This window comes from Mytilus edulis, chromosome 11 (assembly GCF_963676685.1).
Source record: "Mytilus edulis chromosome 11, xbMytEdul2.2, whole genome shotgun sequence".
Taxonomy (NCBI): domain Eukaryota; kingdom Metazoa; phylum Mollusca; class Bivalvia; order Mytilida; family Mytilidae; genus Mytilus; species Mytilus edulis.
The window spans coordinates 77301684-77325543 of NC_092354.1; the positions used below are offsets into that span (position 1 = coordinate 77301684).

At 31.8% G+C, this 23860-nt stretch overlaps 1 protein-coding gene across 3 annotated transcripts; it reads right to left on the reverse strand.

Annotated features, from left to right (window-relative positions):
• Window positions 1-239: 239 nt before the first annotated feature.
• On the reverse strand, window positions 240-14623 carry LOC139496324 (baculoviral IAP repeat-containing protein 7-like). Of its 3 annotated transcripts, none has more exons than XM_071284840.1 (5): window positions 14528-14623; window positions 10283-10822; window positions 1935-2113; window positions 1218-1233; window positions 240-581 (listed from the first exon to the last, which is right to left on the reverse strand). In XM_071284840.1, the coding sequence occupies exons 2-5, from the start codon at window positions 10743-10745 to the stop codon at window positions 340-342; spliced, it is 900 nt and encodes a 299-aa protein (XP_071140941.1). In that variant the 5' UTR covers window positions 10746-10822; window positions 14528-14623; the 3' UTR covers window positions 240-339. The 3 variants fall into 3 exon arrangements, with proteins under 3 accessions (XP_071140941.1, XP_071140940.1, XP_071140942.1); XM_071284839.1 differs by lacking the exon at window positions 14528-14623 and adding an exon at window positions 14359-14491; XM_071284841.1 differs by lacking the exons at window positions 1218-1233; window positions 14528-14623 and adding an exon at window positions 14359-14451.
• Between the last annotated feature and the right edge of the window lie 9237 nt (window positions 14624-23860).

The following is a 23860-nucleotide window of genomic DNA, read 5'->3' on the forward strand; positions in this document are numbered from 1 at the left end:
GGTATCGAAGCTGAAAATTATACACCTAAATCAATGACTCTTTATTAGTCCTTTTTCTTAGTTTTCCGATAGGGATAATTCTATGATATAATTGATGATAGTTAGACTTTTTTGTTACCTTGTCCTTTAATTTATCTTAGTAATTTCTGATACATATTTCCCTAAAATACTTTTATATTGTGGTAACTTTGATGCTGGTATTCTTATTTAATCACAGCAGATATAAGGAACACTAAACATTTGAAATATTTGTGTTAAATTTTGACAAACGTAAAGCTATATATACATTTTTCTCTTTGTCTTTTCGCTGAGTACTGGAGATATACTATGCAAATGTTCTTAGGGGACGTATGTGCGAACGGTATTGTCTATTGGTCCTCTGCAAATTGGGCACCTATTGTGTTCATGTTTAAGACGGAAACAACAGTCTTGACATATGGCAAAATGACCACATGGTTGGATCGTAATCTGCAGTGCATTCACAAGGCAAACTTTGCACTGTAGTCTTGGATTTGATGGCGACTCTACTGAGCTCGAAGATGAACACGTAGCTGCAACGTTATTTGATCTTTCAGAAGCATCTGAAGAAATAAAATGTTGTATATCACCTTTTATATATAGACGCCTTTCAAGATTGTTCATTATTCTGTACATTTTCTATGTTCGAATTGATCATTTATAAAAATTAAAACTCGAGATTGTTATTTAGCCCTTATCTTGAAGGAATAGTTTTATCTTTTCAATAAGTGCTTGCTCAATATTGTCAATAATACACCAATATTTGCATAGTACTGTGGCTGCTTACATTTGAATTTAGTTGAATTTAATAATATTTCGTCAAATGTGTTTTTTTTAAATGTATAATGTTATACTCTTATCTGAAACTCTTCCCTTGAGTGAACAAAGAGAAACAACATTTAAAAGTAATAAAAAAAACTCATTCCAACTTTAACAAATATCACTTCGTTGTAGTGGTCCTTCATTTCATAAGGTTACTTGGTCGTAAACATTTGAACGTTCGCTTCCAGAATAATCAAGTACTGACATAAAAGCAGATTTTGAGTCTAAACGTGTAATATTTTTTTGTAGAATATTTAAATTTGACAAACCAAAACAATTTCAGATTTCATAAATCCTTACTTTCGAATTGGTAGAACTTAATATAAATGTTTATGAACGTCTAAGACAATAATTTGTCTAAACGATTAATTACTTACCATTCATTTCGAAACTCTAAAATGGAATAAGTCACTATGTATATATTGTACGTAGTTTTTAGGAAAAAAAGATAATGAAAGCATCTCTAGAAAAGCTAGAATTAATGTACAGTTAATAACATTTTGTTTCGTTTAGATAATGACATATAAAAATGTCCTGTTGTTTTAATATTTTACTATATCAGGCTAGCATGTATTATATAGAAAACGGCTAAGCTAGCGCTTTCAATTACATGCCATTAAGACATGTATGAAATGTTCTTAATTGAACAATTCAGCCTTTTGAAATTGTCAACCTATTTCAATAAAGTTATTGACGGACGAAAAGAAGTGAGATATGAAAAACGGTGTAAAGTAACTTAAAACATTTGTTTTTTGGAAATTGTCCCATCACTCTTAACTACGTTCACAAATGTCACATTTGCGGATGTATCCTTTGATCCAGCGTGAGGTTAAATAATTATCATTTTATGTAGGGAATATTTACCCTCTCGAACCTGCTTATTCCCTGCAAATAGTGCAAGTGTATAGTGTTTGTCTTATCTGACATTAATATGAATACCAATGCTTTGTAGCTTTTAATAAGCAGTATATAGTAGATTATGTGCAAAAAGGTGGGTATTTTCTAGATACTTTCTTAATTTAGTATGGTAGTCGAAAAGGCTTGATTGTTTTTCGAGATCGCCAATTGTAGAGCACTTGGAACTTGTAAATTACCTCACTACAGCTTCCATATCTCTGGAGCTGTTCACATGATTGTATGCCTTCTTCTATAAGATCCATTATATACGGGCATTCTGGTTGCAGCATAATATGTGTTTTGACAGGATCGTCATCCTTTTGCCATCTTCGATGTATAATTCCACACTCAAAGCAAGCCACGATGTCTGCAAATCCTGTATACAATAACGGAGGTTAAAGCATTTGATACTACATTTCTGTTTAAACTTTGTATAACTGAATTAATGCCATTTTCCAAATAACATTGACTAGATGATTGATTAAAACATTTCATTAATTGCATTTTAAGATTTTCGGGTTTGTTTACCTACAAACAGATTTGTTTACAGATTCGACATTGATCATGTTGATCATGGTTTGGAATTGATTTACTTAACATGAAAAAAAAAAAACCCAAACATGTGGCATAAGTGCAAATTCGTGTTCATGTGCCACTTAAAACAACTTTCATATGAATCGAAATTGAAACATGTGAAATAAAGAGTTAACAAAAGTATCATTCAATCATTAATTATCTTATATGGAATCATACCTATATAAAAGAGGGACGAAAGATACCAAAGGGACAGTCAAACTCATTGCAGAAGCGAACCTTTGTAATGCGCATGTCGACAATACATGTCTCTATCTGTCTTTGTGTAACCGTTGTTTATGCCTCACATCTCTTGTCTTGTTCATTATTCCGTACATTAATTAATTTCAAAAAGCTGAATTGTTCTCAATTGAACAATTAGTAAAATATTTAAACAACAGGACATTTTATATGTCATTATTTAAACGAAACAAAATGTTATATAAGGTGCGACAAGAATCATGTGCAAGATAAATTGATTATGGTAAAAAAACACAGAAATACAAACAACAATTAAATAGCAATCGCAAAGACAAGAGATGTGAGGCATAAACAACGGTTACACAAAGACAGATAGAGACATGTATTGTCGAAATGCGCATCTGGTGCAGAAAAATTGGTACCTTTAATGTTAATGCTACCACTGGGTCGATACCTCTGCTGGTAGACTGATAGTCCCCGAGGGTATCACAAGCCCAGTAGCCAGTATTCCGGTACTGGCATTAAAATACGGATTTGTTTGTGTATAAAATTTGCTGTTACAAAATATAAAAAATTATTGTAAATTAAGGAATGTATCTCCCTCATGCAAAGCTCTCATTCCTTTGACGGATTTGGCAATACTTTTTGGAATTTTTGGATTATAGCCCTTCATCTTTTATATAAGCTTTGGATTTTACAGAATTTGGCAACGATCATCACTGAAGAGACATGTATTGCATCTGGTGCAGAAAAATTGGTACCGTTAATGATATTATATATATATATTGACAAATATAAAGACTTAGACAAGATCCTTAACGACTGAGTGTCTACATGATCATTACAAAATATCCCAAATACAGAAAATATATTCTAAAAAAAAAGAATTGGATTTAAACGTTATGGATGATTCTTTTGTAGACGAAACGCGCATCTGGCGTAAATACAAAATCCTGGTATCTACCTGTAAGATGAGTTTATTATCATTATAATAATTGGCTCGGGTTTTCTTATTGGCAGAGGTACAAGATGTTGTTTTATAAAATGAGTTGATACTCTTGCTTAATATCCTATTTTATCAACACATGTTTATATTTTAAACCTGTTCATCCCCGCTTTCAACATGACAATCATTTAATTCGAACGCAGGGTCAAATTTTTGTCGCTTCTGCAGAGAGCTGTTAAAAGTGTATATGCAGCTGCAGTTAATACTACGATTAAAATGGAAAAAAACAACAAATAATAGAGTGTATTAGCGACTACTGTTGCAGGTATTGAGACAATTCTACAATTTGAAAAGGTTCTGGTAGTGTTTTATGCAGAATATAAGTCTTTTAGATAATACCAATAACAACATTTACCAAATTATATTCATAGTGACGTCTAACAGACTAATGCTTTTAAACATTTACATGACTTATAATTAGATACGCCAAACATAAATTTTCTCAGGTTGGATCGATTTCAAAATCACTACTTATAGTTTTGTTTCAATTCTGTTAATATAGACAGAGCAATTTACCAATGAAACGCCCTTCGCGACTTAAACTGTGCAAATGTCATTATGATGTTTCGTTAAAAACTATATCACAGAATGGAAATTTAAAGGAATGTGCGGGATATTTTCTACATGTATATGTGCTAAACTTCTTAGAGTTTAAACGTCAACTATTTCTTTGTGTAGTATAGTTGTGAATTCTGAAAGATTCTTATGTGATCTTTCTTGTGCTATTTCAATTTTAGGATTTTTTTTACGTGTTGTCTTTCTATTAGCATAAGAATGTTTGTCAACATGTATGTGTATTTCAATATTTCCTAATAAGAATAGTGCTCTTGCGTGTATTTGTACTGTACTCCTGTCATGTTGTGTTGTCATTTTAGCGGTATATTCAACATTGCCATATAGCGCAAGATTTTGCTAGCCACAAAACAAGGTTCAACCAACCACATTTTCTTAAAATGTCTCATACCAAGTCAGGTATATGGCAGTTGTTCACCAATATTTCGTTTCTATGTATATTGCATTGTCGTTTGTTTTATATTTAACAGCAGTGTTTCTGTTGTTTCTTTGTTTTCCTCTGATTGTTGAAGTGTTTCCTTCGGTTTTAGTTTGTAACCCGGATTTGTTTTTTTCTCAATCGATTTATGACTTCTAAAACATTGGTATACTACTGTTGCCTTTATTTCTAAATTCTAGTCACCCCCCCCCCCAAAAAAAACCCCAACACCAATTGATGTGAAAGATCGACTCACTTTCCTTTTTAAAAAGAGTACATCAGAAAACAAATTTTGAAAAGGGCATTTTGACCAATTTTTAATCTTTCAGTCAATTTCCATACTTATCCACCTAGGCAATCAATTAAGATTTGTTCACTTTAAGATCACATAGATTCAGTAGTCATAAGTATACATTCTTTTCAAAAAGCTTCTTAAAAGTACTAGTCTGCATTAGATGTAAGCAAATATACGGATCAATATTGCATTTCCAACATTGGAATAGTCTGAAAATGAACCTGAAGACTGAATTAGACTGACGGATGTATTGTTTATACTTTTTAGATTATTAGATTTTTGTTGTCCGACTTTTAAGAACGTCATTATAGATGTTATGTAACTTTAAATCAATAACATGTGTTCAAAGGCGAATAACTCGAACTTGACTAGGTGTCAGACCACCAATTACTCCCTCCAATTTAGAACGTATGTAAAAGTAGCCCTACTCTGACAAAAAATAGTGCTTTTGATGTCCTTGTTTACTTAAACTGACCAACAAATTTGCAGAAATTAAACTTTTGGTGAAAGAGAAATATATCTAGATCATTTTGAGCCAAAATTTACTTGTCTATGAGTTTGCATTAAAAATTGAGGATTAATGCGCTCCATAGTATACTAATTTTATATTTCCAGAAAACCAGGTTTTTGTTTTGTAGTACCTCTGTTTGGAGGTCAGTTATTTTGTTAGAAGGCTTTAAAGGTATGGTGAAAATTGGCATGTAGAAAGTTGATACATGTACAATTAGGGATATACCTGGTTTCTATAAAGTTAAACGTAAGGTAAAATATTTAGGAAACTGTGAAAATTGCAAAATTTGGTTGAACAGATAGGGATTTTTAATTGGTGGTCTGAGAAATGCGGCGAAACCCAAAATTCAGAAAAAAATTGATTGTTTGGTCTTAACTGATCATTTAAAATAATAGTAGCCATATTTTAATCTTTTTTTGGAGCAAAAAGTCACATATTGCAAATTTAGAGCCTTAAATCTGAATGTGTGCTATTTTTAGCTTTTCCCACCCTGACAATATGCTTTCATATAAAAAATGTTATAAATTGTTATAAATGCACAGTAAGTTGTTTCTGTGGTGTTAAACATTTAAACATAGGTTGATTGCTACCCCAAAAAAATTGTCGTCATGAAGATTTGATAAAATTATTTGATTTTTTACCCCTTATATCACTGAGGCATACCATGTATATGGCAGTTAACATAGCCTGATATAAACACTGCATAAACTCACAAAAATCTCATTTATTATCCCAAATGAAAGTTTTATACTTTAAATTTTATTGACTGATAGTAAATAAAACAGTTAAATGACCATGACTGCACTTTTGATCAGTTAATACTCCCATTACTGATATCAGGTGTAAAAAAGGGGGGTCAATATTCCTAGACTCTTCAATACCTTGGATTTTTTTATTAAACTCATTGTAAAAATTGTGGAAAGTCTTTAAAGCAGTAAAACAAACAAGGAAAAATCCACAAAAGCTGATCTTGATATTGAAAGTTTATGTTTCTCTAGTCCAAAATGAGATTTTCAAGTATTTTCTATCAAAGGCTTACATTACAGTCAGTTTAAATTGAGCTGTGAAATTTGTAATATGAGTCGCATTATGCTCAGAAAGGATGTTTTAACTTCAAATTGACTAAGGATTAAGAATAAACAAAACAAAAGATTTCTGATCAACCTTTTTTGCTCTTCAGGTGTCAGACCACCAATTACTCCCTCCAATTTAGAACGTATGTAAAAGTAGCCCTACTCTGACACAAAATAGTGCTTTTGATGTCCTTTTTGATTTAAACTGACCAACAAATTTGCAGAAATTAAACTTTTGGTGAAAGAGACATATATCTAGATCATTTTGAGCCAAAATTTACTCGTCTATGAGTTTGCATTAAAAATAGAGGATTAATGCGCTCCATAGTATACTTATTTTAGATTTCCAGAAAACCGGGTTTTTGTTTTGGAGTACCTCTGTTTGGAGGTCAGTTATTTTGTTAGAAGGCTTTAAAGGTATGGTGAAAATTGGCATGTAGAAAGCTGATACATGTACAATTAGGGATATACCTGGTTTCTATAAAGTTAAACTTAAGGTAAAATATTTAGGAAACTGTGAAAATTGCAAAATTTGGTTGAACAGATAGGGATTTTTAATTGGTGGTCTGAGAAATGCGGCGAAACCCAAAATTCAGAAACAATTGATTGTTTGGTCTTAACTGATCATTTGAAGTAATAGTAGCCATATTTTAATCTTTTTTGGAGCAAAAAGTCACATATTGCAAATTTAGAGCCTTAAATCTGATTGTGTGCTATTTTTAGCTTTTCCCACCCTGACAATATGCTTTCATATAAAAAATGTTATAAATTGTTATAAATTCACAGTAAGTTGTTTCTGTGGTGTTAAACATTTTAACATAGGTTGATTGCTACCCCAAACAAATTGTCGTCATGAAGATTTGATGAAATTATTTGATTTGTACCCGTTATATCATTGCGGCATACCATGTATATGGCAGTTAACATAGCCTGATATAAACACTGCATAAACTCACAAAAATCTCATTTATTATCCCAAATGAAAGTTTTATACTTTAATTTTTATTGACTGATAGTAAATAAAACATTTAGTGACCATGACTGCACTTTTGATCAGTTAATACTCCCATTACTGACATCAGGTGTAAAAAAGGGGGGTCAATATTCCTTGACTCTTCAATACCTTGGATTTTTTTTTATTAAACTCATTGTAAAAATTGTGGAAAGTCTTTAAAGCAGTAGAACAAACAAGGTAAAATCAACAAAAGCTGATCTTGATATTGAAAGTTTATGTTTCTCTAGTCCAAAATTCGATTTTCAAGTATTTTCTATCAAAGGCTCTCATTACAGTCAGTTTAAATTGAGTTGTGAAATTTGTAATATGAGTCGCATTGTGCTCAGAAAGGATGTTTTTAACTTCAAATTGACTAAGGATTAAGAATAAACAAAACAAAAGATTTCTGATCAACCTTTTTTACTCTTAAGAGAAATGCGGTGAAACCCAAAATTCAGAAAACAATTGATACTTTGGTCTTAACTGATTTATTGAAATTAAGTAGACATATTTTAATCTTTTTTGGAGCAAAAAGTCACATATTGCAAATTTAGAGCCTTAAATCTGAATGTGTGCTATTTTTAGCTTTTCCCACCCTGACAATATGCTTTCATATAAAAAATGTTATAAATTGTTATAAATGCACAGGAAGTTGTTTCTGTGGTGTTAAACATTTAAACATAGGTTGATTGCTACCCCAAACAAATTGTCGTCATGAAGATTTGATGAAATTATTTGATTTGTACCCCTTATATCATTGAGGCATACCATGTATATGGCAGTTAACATAGCCTGATATAAACACTGCATAAACTCACAAAACTCTCATTTATTATCCCAAATGAAAGTTTTATACTTTAAATTTTATTGATTGATAGTAAATAAAACAGTTAAATGACCATAACTGCACTTTTGATCAGTTAATACTCCCATTACTGACATCAGGTGTAAAAAAGGGGGGGGTCAATATTTCTTGACTCTTCAATACCTTGGACTTTTTTATTTAACTCATTTTAAAAATTGTGGAAAGTCTTTAAAGCAGTAGAACAAACAAGGAAAAGTCAACAAAAGCTGATCTTGATATTGAAAGTTTATGTTTCTCTAGTCAAAAATGAGATTTTCTTGTATTTTCTATCAAAGGCTCACATTACAGTCAGTTTAAATTGAGCTGTGAAATTTGTAATATGAGTCGCATTATGCTCAGAAAGGATGTTTTTAACTTCACATTGACTAAGGATTAAGAATTAAAAAAACAAAAGATTTCTGATCATTTTTTTTGCTCTTTAGGTGTCAGACCACCAAATACTCCCTCCAATTTAGAACGTATGTAAAAGTAGCCCTACTCTGTCAAAAAATAGTGCTTTTGATGTCCTTGTTTATTTAAACTGACCAACAAATTTGCAGAAATGAAACTTTTGGTGAAAAAGAAATATATTTAGATCATTTTGAGCCAAAATTTACTTGTCTATGAGTTTGCATTAAAAATTGAGGATTAATGCGCTCCATAGTATACTAATTTTAGATTTCCAGAAAACCAGGTTTTTGTTTTGGAGTACCTCTGTTTGGAGGTCAGTTATTTTGTTAGAAGGCTTTAAAGGTATGGTGAAAAATGGCATGTAGAAAGCTGATACATGTACAATTAAGGATATACCTGGTTTCTATAAAGTTAAACTTAAGGTAAAATATTTAGGAAACTGTGAAAATTGCAAAATTTGGTTGAACAGATAGGGATTTTTAATTGGTGGTCTGACACTTTCATACATACGGATTTTTAATCGAAATCGTAGCGAAGTTTAGCCATTATTGATATAAACTAAAATGACTAAGCACGGGAAAGAATTGTCAGACGACACCGAAGGGCTATCATAAGTTTAATTGAAAGTGGTCATAGGGCAAGCAGTGTTGTGAAAAGCTTTGAAAGCGCTAATTCCACAATTTCCTGTCTTTTAAAGCGTTGACGGATGCGTGGTAATACAGAAATTTTTTCACGAAGCGGAAGGAGAAAATTTGTCACCTAACAGGCAGAAAACACTTTGTCACGGATTGTGAAAACGTCTCTCAGTTCAACCCTAAAGGATGCCACTAAGGAATTCAACACTCGTACACCCGCTGATGTATACAGACGAACTGTTCAACTAAAGTTGCATGAATTAGCGTACACCAGACGATTTTGTCATCAGGGTTGTAAATCAAAAATAGAGAGTTGCTTATTGTATAATTAACTTCATTGGACTGTTAACAATCATTTGAAAAAAAAAATATATTTACAGATAAGATGACGAACGTGAACAAACATGAAGGTACACTGAAGATTGGAGGAAGTCAAATGACATTTGGAGACCTAAATGCTTCAAATATGTTGCACAATCGTAATATTTGGGTCTTGGGATGTATAACATATAATGAAGCTATGGTAAATGGTTATATGAACTATGTCAAGTATATAAAAAAAAAACACTAGACGATAAGTTATGGCAAGTTGTAACCAAACATTTTGGCATTGAAGAATGAAAAAGGCACAACTAAGACCACAAACGACCTGACCTGCACAATCACCCGACTTGAACCCGATCGAAAATGTCTGGTCTCTGATGACGAATAGAATACAAAATACACTTTTCCTGGTTCGTAACGTTGAAGACCTAAAGAATTACTGCGTGCCTGGTTAGAAGTGCCATTATTTTATATTCAGAGAATTTATGCGCGCCTCCCAAGTAGCTACAGACAAGTTCTAGTTCAGAGGGGTGGCATCACAAAATATCAAAAGTATAAAACTTGTTTCGTGAGTTTTGTTTTTATTAAAGTTCATTCAATATTTTATTCTTAGTGGCATCCATTAAAAAAGTTGACTCATGTATGACACTATGCTGTACATGTACAATACGTTAAGTTTATATTTACCTTTGTAAAAGAAACCTGCCTTAGCAAACATCCATATAGGTAAAACACAGTCTGATATCCAACCAATAAAAGATTGTTCCCTAATACCGTATTTCGAGTATGATCTAAACTTAGCACGTCGAGTACTTCTATTTTCATTTTTGATACCATGTTGTCTGTGTGCATGTTGTGTGAACAGACATTGTCGTTTCTTTTCAACATTTGCTTGTTGTGGTGCACTCTGACTGTAAATCACTGTTTCGTGTGGATGAAGTATGCTTGAACCAGCACATCCATTTTGAACATAAGGTATGCTACTTTCATTATTTGATGCAGGTAAACCTTCCGACTTGCCGCTGCCATGAACTGTTGATCTTACATCTAGATCTGTATCAGTAAAAGTACTATTTGAAGTACATGTGAAACTCCTACTACATGGTTCATCAACACTACACTGTTTGATATGGCTATCAGTTTCCATCATGACATTTGAGACAAGAAAATATACTTCCTCGTATATTATTCTGTACTATTTTTATCTTCTTATACGATTGTGTTTATCTAAAACATATAAATACGTGTATTATTCTATTCACAATATGATTATTGAATTTCGTAAACAAATTTAAAAACCTTCAATTGTTCACAAACTAGTAAGAGGTAGAATAGATTACCTGTCAGATACATTTGAATATAAATTGTTTACTGATTATATAATCGTATCAAGTGACCTTTAGGGATCACATAGGATAATATGATATCTCGTTCATGTTGTATAGACACTACAATTTCCAAGAAATATTATAAAATGTGTTATTGCGTTTATAATAAATAGTAGAGTACCATATGTTTATTGAAGGATATGCCTCAGAAAAGCGATTCAGAATGCCAATATTACAATTAATTGTTATAAATGTACTTGTGAGTAAATGTCCGTCCCTGAATCGTCTTTAAATAAGGCACAAGAACTGGTATACTTACTTTGAATAGAAAAAGACCATTAGCATAAATGAAAGAATTTGAAATAAAACGACAATGACAACTATTTGATATCCCATTTTTAGCTCACCTGGCCTAAAAGGCCATGTGAGCTTTTCTCATCACTTGGCGTCCGTCGTCGTCGTCGTCGTCGTCGTCGTCGTCGTCTGTCGTCGTTAACAATTTTTCAAACATCTTCTCCTCTGAAACTACTGAATGGATTTGAATGAAACTTAAAATGATTGTTCCTTAGATTATCCTGCACAAAGTGTGTGCTTCGATTTTTGATCCGTCAAAAAACATGGCCGCCGTTACTTAAAATAGAACATAGGGGTCAAATGCAGTTTTTGGCTTATATCTCAAAAACGGAAGCATTTTGAGCAAATCTGACATGGGGGTAAAAATGTTCATTAGGTCAAGATCTATCCGCCCTGAAATTTTCAGACGAATCAAACAAACCATTTTTGGGTTGCTGCCACTTAAATGGTAATTTTAAGGAAATTTTGCAGTTTTTGGTCATTATCTTGAATATTATTATAGATGAAGATAAACTGTAAACAGCAAAAATGATCAGCAAAGTAAGATCTACAAATAGGTTAATATGACCAAAATTGTCAATTGACCCCTTAAGGGGTAAATGTCCTTTAATGACAACTTTTCACAATTTGTTCATCATATTTGCTAACTTTAAAAAATCTTCTCCTTTCAAACTACTGAATGGATTTGGATGAAACTTAGCATGATAGTTCCTTAGATTATCATGCACAAAGTGTGTGCTTCGATTTTTGATCCGTCAAAAAACATGGCCGCCCTTACTTTAAATAGAACATAGGGGTCAAATGCAGTTTTTGGCTTATATCTCAAAAACGAAAGCATTTAGAGCAAATCTGACATGGGGTAAAAATGTTCATTAGGTCAAGATCTATCCGCCCTGAAATTTTCAGACGAATCAAACAAACCATTGTTGGGTTGCTGCCACTTAATTGGTAATTTTAAGGAAATTTTGCAGTTTTTGGTCATTATCTTGAATATCATTATAGATAAAGATAAACTGTAAACAGCAAAAATGATCAGCAAAGTAAGATCTACAAATAGGTTAATATGACCAAAATTGTCAATTTTTCACAATTTGTTCATCATATTTGCTAACTTTAAAAAATCTTCTCCTCTGAAACTACTGAATGGATTAGCTACTTTGCATCAGATTGATTTAATATTTGGTATGAAGATTACCTCAGCTTTGTTGTGACAAGTTGTAAAGTATAAGTGCTTTTGGCATGATCAACAAACTTCATCTTGTTTGCCGATCCTATAAAATGTTAAAATTTTCGTAACACTTTTCTTAGCTTAAATGCTGTAGATTGATTTGACATTTTGAAGTGGTCAGTTGTACAATGCTTAGCAGTCAACTATTTTAATTGAAAGAAATGTCAATTTAAAACAAAATCACATAAAATTGGCTAAAAATCTAAATTATTTTTTTTGAGACTCGAAAAATCAATATGGGAGGGGATGAGAATTGAGGATTTTTTATTGTGGCTATATTTTAACACACTAACACTATGGTACCGAGGTAATCTTCATAGTCAATGTTTCTTAGTTAAGGGGTTCAAAGTTTAACAATGTCCAACATAATCTACCTACCTATTCTCTACCTAGCAGGGTAAAATTTTATTTTAGAAAAAGATGTATAGTAAGTACATGTATGCAAGTTTTTTCTCTTAATAAATGATTAGTTAAAAAAATTGTCTTGATCATTTTGTCGAGCCTGCAACTTTTGTTGCAGTTAACTTGATATATGGATAGTGATCCGGCGGCAGAATTGAATAACTATATTTGGTACGTGCGTTCCTTGCAAGGTCCTCATGCCTGTCGGACAGTTTTCACTTGACCTCGACCTCATTTCATGGATCAGTGAACAACGTTAAATTTTCGTGGTCAAGTCTATATCTCAGATACTATAAGCAATAAGTCTAGTAAATTTGGTGTATAGAAGAACTGTAAAGTGTACATGTCCAACTGGCAGGTGTAATCTCACCTTGACCTCATTTTCATGGTTCAGTGGTTATAGTTAAGTTTTTGTGTTTTGGTCTGTTTTTCTTATACTATATGCAATAGGTCTACTAAAATTGGTGTATAGAATGATTGTAATGTGTACATGTCTAGCTGACAGGTGTCATCTAACCTTGACCTCATTTTCATAATTCAGTGGTCAAAGTTAACGTTTTTAGTTTTGGTCTATTTTTTTAATACTTTATGCATTAGGTCAACTATATTTGGTGTATGAAAATATTTTATGATCTATATGTCGGTTACGCAGGTTTTATTTGAACTTGACCTCATTTTCACAGTCCGTTGCTAAGTTTTAAGTGTTTGTGTCATTTTCTTTATTTATAAACAGTAAGTCATATATATTTGTAATATTGAAGAATTGTTAGCTGTACATGTTTGCCTGGCATGGTTCAATATGTTCAATAAGGCATTGTTTACCAGGTGAGCGATTCAGGCTCTTGAGAGCCTCTTGTTTCAAAAAGTAATCCAGTATTGAAATTCTAATAACTCCCTGACTTTCCGAGTTGTTATTTTAGGAAAAAAAACTACCAATATCGTTTCTTATTCGTGGGAATAATTATTTCAATAGCACGATAGTATTTAGATGGCAAGAATAATTACATGCTTATGTTTCCGTTGAAAAATTTGGTAGTTCTGATGACCTTTACAAATACGATCATAACAGAAATTTTTATTTTATGCATCATGTCCAAATATCGAAATAATGAATTTCGTGTTTTGGAAACATTATTCAACAATCGTATTAATAAATGGATTTCTGAATTTACAACATAATAATATGCTTTGTAACTGTTTTTTTTAGGTGCAGTTGCAGATAGTAACTATATTGAGTTGGTCTAATTATATTATCTTGAAATTAGTAAAGATTAGTTGTAATTTAAATCCGTTATTGTGTATCTATGTCGAAAAAGTATAAACAATAGACGATACTACACGTTTAACAATCCGGGTCTACCTTCGTTTGACGCCTTCATATTTAGCATTGTAATACCAAGTGAAATATATGAAATGTAATTCAACGCTATATTTAACTCAATGATACATACAATTCTATGTAGCTACAACATTTAATAACATTCCTTCGAGGTAACTACCAAGAACTAACTTCCCTGCACTTCATTTAAAAACGCACACATTACACACACAAGTGTGATAATATAACTGATACACTTGATAAAATATATGTGATATCAGTTCAATCTATATTATACTTACTATGTGTATAATCTTGTATCTGGTTTCGTCAGACAATTACAATGCATATATATGTAAATTTCCTTAAATAAGATATATAAGGATATTATTGTTAGTTTAAAAATAAATACCTTAGAAATAGTATCAGAGCGTTACGGGTTTAAAACGTAGTTGTAATGTTAGAATAACACTGATATACATTCAGTTTTGAACTTTAAACTTTTGTTATTGATCTGACTGATAATTTACATGGTATCATTTCTATATATTCTTCAAACTATTTATATCGTTGATATATCAATTGGTACATAACTATATGGATATATTTAATATCTGAACGTTTAAAACAAAAAGATTGAGAAGTAACTATAAAGGATGTATTGCAACCAAACATATTACGTGCTATGTGAACAGAAGGCATCTTAAATATATTTGTGGTCAACAAGGGCTGTTGGAGTTTTAAACTCAACATAGCAATAATGCAACAATAATCAACATAAGAAGTTGAATTTGTATGATATCAATATTATGAGTCAAATGTATCGATATTATAATTTAGCACGCTAGACGCGCGTTTCGTCTACATAAGACTCATCAGTGACGCTCATATCAAAATATTTATAAAGCCAAACAAGTACAAAGCTGAAAAGCATTGAGTAACCAAAATTCCTTAGTTTTTCGAAAAATTCAAAGTTTTGTGAACAGGAAATGTATAAAAATGACCACATTATTGATATTCATGTCAACGCCGAAGTGTTGACTACTGGGCTGATGATACCCGCAGGGACGAAACGTCCACCAGCAGTGTCATACAAAAACTGAGAGCACCAAGATTCTTGATTAATAACTAATAACCGATATGTTACGGTCGTACATCTTTCTTTTCGACAACAACCCACTTTCATATTTGAACACATTGATTGATCAGTTATAGCAAATGTGATATTTATGATACAACAGGTAAATATACATAACAATCTTTTTCATTACTTGGAAACATTTCAATCTCTAAAGTGTGTCGTTAGCGATTTAAGCTCTATTTTTGATTTGATAGAAGCATGGATTCTTAGTATTAACTTCCCGATAGTTGATACATGTTAATCCGTGCGTATAAATCAAACTCATATCTATTTCACATAGAAATGACTTGTTAGACTAAGTTCTTAATTTGTATTAGAATACAATAGTGTAACAATCACACGTACGGTCATTTGTACTGCTTGAAATTAACTGTTTTAGTTATGCTAATTGTGAAGTTTTCTGGACGTAAGACTCCGTACTATTTGAATTATCTCCCCTTATTTTTCAAAATATCAACAAATTTGGTGTTTTTTTTTAGAAGTAACAGCCGTTTATATGATAATAGTTGTCAAAGGTACCAGGATTATAATTAAGTACGCCAAACGCGCGTTTCGTCAACATAAGACTCATCAGTGACGCTCATATCAAAACACATAATTCTCTATATATTTACATTAAAAGTCTCAAACTTTGCACCTTTCATTGAAGACCTAGCCCAAGTTTTAATTGCTTCATCAAAATCGAAGATGGAAAATGCTACCCTAGTCACCTTAACAACACAAACTGTACACAAACTTTAAAATTATGATTCATTAGGGAAATTTACGCGGGGTCAAATATTTGCGTTTCGAAAGCAACCGCGAAATAAGAGAAATTTAGAAACACGCAAAAACAACAAATATACGATAATATATTCCAATTTATAACTTTGAGTTATCGAACATTGTTCATAATGAAATAATTCGTATATGCAATGTGATGCAACGAGAAATTGGCGCTATATATAATTCGGATAGCAGTATAAACAGTCCAAAGAAATAAATATTGTTAGCATTCTAACATGCGCGAACTTCAAAAGATACGATTTCATCTTTTCGAAATGTGAACTACTTTTTAGTTGTGAATTTGTATCTGTGAGACAACTTAAAAGATACAAAAGACAAAACTGATATTGAGTTTTTTACATGCCATAAACTAATTTCAAAACATAATGTATGTATCACGTCCCCAACGTTTCGATTGTTGTTTTTTTTTTGGAGACCGTTGTTTGTCTTTAATATTTGTTTCAAACAAACAGATTAATTGACGAACAGACTAAAAAGCACCATACGCCCTGGCAATAAAACTTATGCTCTAATTTCAATCAAGAATGTTTTTCTTATACACATTCATAAAACATAAATACAGCGAATACATTAATCTAGTTTTGATAAGTAATTACCTTGCAATCAAACAAACTTGTCTGAAACTAAGAGTTGTACATATCACTGGCATGTTATTGAAGATAAAACTCCAAACATGTGACTGACTTATACAATCATTCAGTGTTACTTTCCCTTAAAAGATTGTAGTAACAGCTGTACTAAGTTTAAGTTGATACAACTAAAATTTCGTGATAAACTCACTTTAGTCAAAATAGTCAGCTTGAAATACTTCAAACACATTGATTGGCGCATTTTCAAAACCCTAACAAAGATTAATTGCTGAGATAAAGGTACAATATGAAACACAGAATTTGAATGTGTTTAATTGAATACCATTTCCTTCGTTTCTTCTTGTGTTCGTCCATATTGCCGCATGCTTCAATGTTTTAACATATTACAATTTAGACAGTAGATGCAACATCCGGTCTACTTAGGTATTAATGAAAGTCAAAATATGCATCTTTTCAATAGCAAACAATGGCTCAAATGTGATGAAAAGTATTTCACATGACCTGGAATTATCAAATTAAATTGCATTCTAGAAAAAAAAAGGTTTGAAGCATTTAATGTTATTTTTTCGTGCTACAATCAATCAAGATTTATAACAGGATTTAAAAGTTACAATGGTTTTACTGTGACATCTTCTCATATATATACATCGACTAGTAAATGAAATACATTGCACTGGGGAGACGTAAATTTCACAAGCATACTTTTCACATATGTACATGTATTCACACCATCATTAAACAAATATTCAATTTGGAGGACTGAAAAAAGATAAAGCTTTACAAACAATTATTTCAGACTTAAACATGTTAAGGTGGTACCTTACACTGCAGGGAGATAACTCTGTAATATCAGCTAAACGTTTTAATTACGTTGCCTTGTGAAGGCAATATAAAGCTTCACAATGATCAAAATTAGTGTTTGTCAAACTGCTATATAACCAGTGTAATTTTTCTGATAAAACGCTTGATTCAAATTTTTTGATTTTTTTTATATTTTTGTAAAAGGGTCAAAGTAAATAATTTGTCAAAATTTTATAAAAATTAAACGAGCCAAATTAATTTTAGTGAAAGTGTTGGGTACCACCTTAAGATGGAATGATCAGAATAACCAAACCCGGTTATTAAGTAAGTTACAAACATTTACACATTTGAAATCAAATATCAATCAGTGAATGTTGATAATGATCTAATTCCGGTAGATCTAATTATATATATATATATAATAACCACGATTTAAACTTAACGATTAAAGAACTTTATGTTTTTCTTTGGTTGTTGTTTTTTTCCTAATGTGGTCATCTGTTTGCACCTAGTTGACGCCCCATGCATTTCTTCAAATGTGTATGTGTTTTCCTTACCAATGGTGTGTTTCTGAACGTTAGTGAAAAAGAAATTTTTAATATCGTTTTAAAAGTACAGTTACAGAAGGTTAAACATCAATTACACGTGTAAATCTGAAAACAATAACCAATAACAATAACGAAAGTACGACTGTTTTAAATTACAGGTAAAACTAAGAATTATATTAATGATGTTTATTTTTTTTTCTCCAGAAACAACAAAAAAAAAAAAAAAATCAAAACAAAAGTATATATTATGTATATAGTGTTATTCCGTTGTAATTCATCTGATTTAAATGGATAAAAGACTTTATTCAGCCGATTCGATTAATTATGGCGTTGGTTATTGTAATTGTGTTACCACAAAAAAAAAAAGTTTTGGTATGATTGCTAATGTAACAACTCCCAAGTAGAGACCAAACTAACGTAGTTTGTTTCGGCTGTCAAGATAAGTCTAATACAGGAAACATGACTACAAATGAAGAGAAGTTTATTTTAGACATTTACAAGAGGGACAACCGTCAGATCCTTTTGGACCAAGTTTATATCCGTGTTTACATGACACTACACACGTCAATATATCACCACACTGGCTAGGTTAGATATGGGCCGTCCTTCCTGTGAACATAATGCATATAGTTAATTAAATGTATTTCCGATCGTTGTTATGTCTTGCTTTGGTGAATAGAACTTCAATTGAAACAACAAATTATGTTTTGTTAACTTATTCTGCAAATTTCGAAATAAAAACAACTGTTAAAGATTATCAAAAGATACAAAATATATATTCAAACTTCAAAAGAAACTTCAAATGCCATGGAAAAATGCAAAACAGACCAAAACTAAAACAGCGCTACAAAAAAACAGCAGCAAATTCATTACCTATTTAAAAAAAAATAATGATAAAGTATTGAACATTCTCAGAGAATGTTTGGGTTATCTTATTGCTATTTATAACCTCTTCCTTCCTTCATAGTCATTGATGTGTTTAAAAACTTAATTTCAATTTCGTGTGTCCTTGAATTTGAAATACGTGCATTTTATTATATAGATGTATCATATTTTTGATTTTCTTAAAACAATGTTGATGTCAATTTCAACAGATTTGGCTTGAATTGAAATAGAATATTCACGGTTTAAGATAGATATAGAAATGTTTTCAACAGGGAAAAGAGATTTATTTATTATACCCGTATGCATTTCATTTTTTGCAGAACATGTAGGTTCTAAACATTTCCTGTCAGTTAAATCTCAAGCTAATGGTAAATTGTGAGATAGTGATTGATGTAAATTGTCCCCATTGATACCCCCAGCTAATGGCACATGACCTGGTAATGACTCGTGCTACGCATCTGGTGCAAGAAAATTGGTACCGTTAATTTTATTACTACTTGAAGATCCATTCATTATTATATTTTTGCCTGAACTATGTGTTACCATGTTACCACTGACTGTAGTGCTATGTGATGATTTGTTCTTCCCTTGACTGGATGTTGATTGACTTTTTGTAAATGATATTCTATCTGTGAATAAAATGAAATAAGGCTGTTATAAAAGACACATGCTTGACATTGAAAACTTACAATTTAAATAATCTATATTTCAAAACTACTGCATTTTCTTATTTTGTCACATAGAAATGTATTTGCCTTGAAATTAAATACGTTCAAACTATAATTTTAATTTGACAATCATTTACATTAAGGAAAACAAAATATTCAGAGAATTGGCATTTCAGAATAATATGTAGTCTACATGGTTAAATGCATTGATACAATCTGTAAATATCGCGTTATAAATTTATAAAATAAGAAGAGAGGCATGTCTTATTTGTTTTATAATTATCCTTAAACAACGGGTTGTCGTGTGCGCAGACTGGTTGATATCTTTAACGATTTACGTTAAAAGTTTTATTAACATGTGGTATGAATATGCATTTTTTTATTGCAAGACATACATCTGATCAGGGTTGTACTTCATTAGCTGACATGGTTAGTCATGAGATTATTTAACCCCAACCCGTACATGTAATCCTTTAGAAGCACATATTTTAAAATCGCTCACATCATGATCAGCGAGGTTGTGACCGAAGTTTTGATCTTCCATTACTTGGATAAGCACGCTGATTAGTCCACAAATACATCTCGGTATCATTCGTCTTACAGTTGCAGTAAGGTAATATTTTTTTGCTCCGTGTAGAAGGACTTACTGTTATTATGAGATAAAGGACAGCAATATTTGTTCAATTTCTCTTTGTATGTGCTTTTTAATAGCTGTTGTTATGCATTTACTGACTGTCTATATCTTTTGTTTAACTATCAAAAGAGTGTTAACAATAAAGATAACGCTTGGCAAATGTACAAATAATAGGGTTAATACAAGTGAAATTGTGAGCTACTGCTCTCTGATGATGCCCCCGTCCAACAATTTTGGTAACCAGAAGTTGTTGAGTGATAAATCTGAAAACGCATCACACAGTTAGGTTGACCTATATAAAACCTAATTCCAAATTTCAGAAATTCTTATATTGTAGTTCTGAAGGAAGATGCGACAGAAATTTTCAACTTGGCTTTAATGTGTAAAATGATACAAGTGTTTGGTAAACAGGATATTGTTGTGTTAATCTAAAAACGAATCACACGATATAGCTGGCTAATATAAACCATGAAACAAAATTTCAGAAATCCTTATGATGTCGTTCCTGAAAAAGATGCTACGAACAATTTCATGGGACGGATGGACGGACAGACAGACGGACAAACAGATGGAAGGAAGGACAATATCGAATTTTTGAACGACTTCATTCTAATTACAATATTCGTTTGAATATATGTTTGTCCATTATGAATAGTCTTCTTACAAGGAACCTTTATTTCCGGTATTGATATAATGTTGTCCTTTGAAAATAACACACCATTTGGTTACATGTATTATATATTTTAAACACATGATAGAATGACGTCACAATAAAGATACCAAACTCAAAAGTAAACTGAAAAATGGAACATGAACATAACATACACAAACATTGCATTATTTGAACCAGATTGCTACTGTCATATTTCTGACTTAGTAAAGACATGTATTCCTCGAAGAAAAGTTAAACCTGATTGTATAGATTGTTTAACAGTTGAAAATAGTTATGTTCATGAGAAAGGTGTGTGTTAACAATCAAAATAGATGTGGCTGGTAAACATAGCACTGATTGAGATCCAAAAGTGAAATTGTTCAACATACGTAGAATGCATGATTAGAACGAAAATACACTTTAATCTAGCAATAGTTCCAACACATATGTTTGTGTGTCTGATAGTAATTATAATCTAGTAATGTACAGTGCTTGTTCGATAATTTAAAAATTATATAAAATATAGATAGCTGGGTGCACAAAATGAAAATGACACAAAAACATTCGTGCGTCTGAAGAGTCTACTCACTTCAACTAAGCTGGACTATGTTGAAGGCCGTACGGTGACCTATAGTTGTTAATGTTTGTGTCATTTGGTCTTTTGTGGATATTTGTCTCATTGTCAATCATACCACATCTTCTTTTTTATATGTGTGCTTTTTGAAAAAAAAAGAAATGATCAAATATACTATTGTATTACAGTTATGAATAGAATTGATTATAAAAAGAAGCAAACATGGCATTGTACTATTATGCACGCTTACATGATCTGCTGTTATATTCATACAGCCATCAAAGAAGAATCGTGATTACCATATACAATAACAAAATACAAAGAACATAGTTATGCGACGTGAAATGTATTCGATTCATCAGATAAAAAAACACATTTGTTATCTAACCCTCCTTTTACATAAATATTGTCATGGCATGTAGAGGAAGCAATAACCGCTACTACAGTATATATCCTATTCGACAATAGATTCATCAGTAATATGAGGATGATGAGCATAAACTTAAAACAGACTAGATCATGTTTTTTGTAGTTGTAATTATAAGAAAACAAAATCATTAAAATATCTACATAAAAAATATTAAGGACGTATTTGAATCTCATCACTTTGGAGATAATAAAGGGTAAGAAATCACAATGAGTAAGGAAACATCAAACGGAAAATTAAAAGATAAATGAGTACATGAATAAAGAATGATTTTGTACTAAAGTCTAATGGAAAGAAATGCGATATTTTTAAATTGTTTAGATTTAATTTTTATATCTGTTTGTTTAGCTTGACCTATAAATCAAATTTATCAGACATATGAAATGCCCTTTATACATCATCGAGCTAATATGTCATTTCTTATAATCCTGAATTGTCTGTTTAATTTGTGTTGATGATTTCAAGTTCTTTGTAAACTGGAAACATTTAAAGATCAATTAAAGCCTTATTGTCTGAGCTATAAAAATTAAGAAATCAATAAAACAGGATGTGAACCCATTAACAAATTCAAATGTTTATGAAAAACTATCCATAACCTATGAAGTAAAATTCTTTTTATAACAATATCATGAATATTGACTAGATATATTTATTATTTTATATCTATATCAAATGAGATGGGATGCTTGAGATCGACGTATAAATCTTATATAATTGTGGCTTTGTATGGAATAAAGTTACTGTCCGGTAAGATTGTAATAGTTTCATACGACTATGATGGAAATTATCAAAGTAATTGGTTGTTTAAACATGTATCTTTTTTTTTAAATTTGTTTTGTGTAATTTTAACATTTTTTGAGCGGTGTGAGAAAAATATTTTTCAATGTTTCACTTAAGACTGTTCGAAGCGAATGATTGGTCAATTTTTAGCTCACTTGGCCCGAATGTTCAAGTGAGCCTGTATCATCACTTGGCGTCCGTCGTCATCAGTCGTCTGTCTTCAGTCTTTACAAAATATCTTCTCCCCAGAAACTACAGGGCCAAATGCACCCAAACTTGGCCACAATCGTCACAATGATATATAGTTAAAAAAAAAGTGTTCGATGATCCCGCCCGCTCACCAAGAGGGCAAACATGGCTTAAAATATAACATAGGGGTAAAATGCATTTTTTGGCTATATTTCTCTGAAACGAAAGCATTTAGAGCTTGATACAAATCTTAATCAGGTTGATATCCCTGAATTAGTCCGAAAATTGTAAGATCAGCATTATGACGTCGCAGGAAGGTGCAAAAGCAATAAGGGCCGCAAGGGTGTGCTAGAATTGTACTATGGTTTTGAACAGCGTGGTATAAACATGGTATAGTCGTAGTGGAAGCGTAGTTGGGTCACGATGAGTATGTTATGGTCGTAGTGAGGTCGTATTAACGTCGCTGTGAGATCGTAGCGCAGTCACTCTGAATAGTACCACGTTTTCGCTACGCTCTCGCTACGATTGTATAGAGACCTTTGCGATCTTACCATGACCTTAGTGCGCTCTCACTACGCTTATACTAAGACCTGATTTCGCCACGACCGCGCCACAATTGTTTTGAACATGTTCAAAGTTGGTCACGCTCACCACGATCTTGAAGACATAATCACGACCGTGATACGACTTTACTGCGATCGTCAAATTTATTTTGTGAGATCGTAGTGCGATCGTGGCCTAGTGGGACTGTGGAAGTACCCGAAATAAAATGACAATCGACACATGTGAAATTTTAAAATTGTTTGTATATACATTGAACGACAAATTTATGAGACGTATAAAATTTTCTGACGTCAGACACGCGAATCAATGAATGTGTTCGTAGAAAGATGTTTTTTTTTTGTGTTCTGTTAAATTGTTCCTTTTAAAATTGTTACACAATGATGACTGCTGTACTCA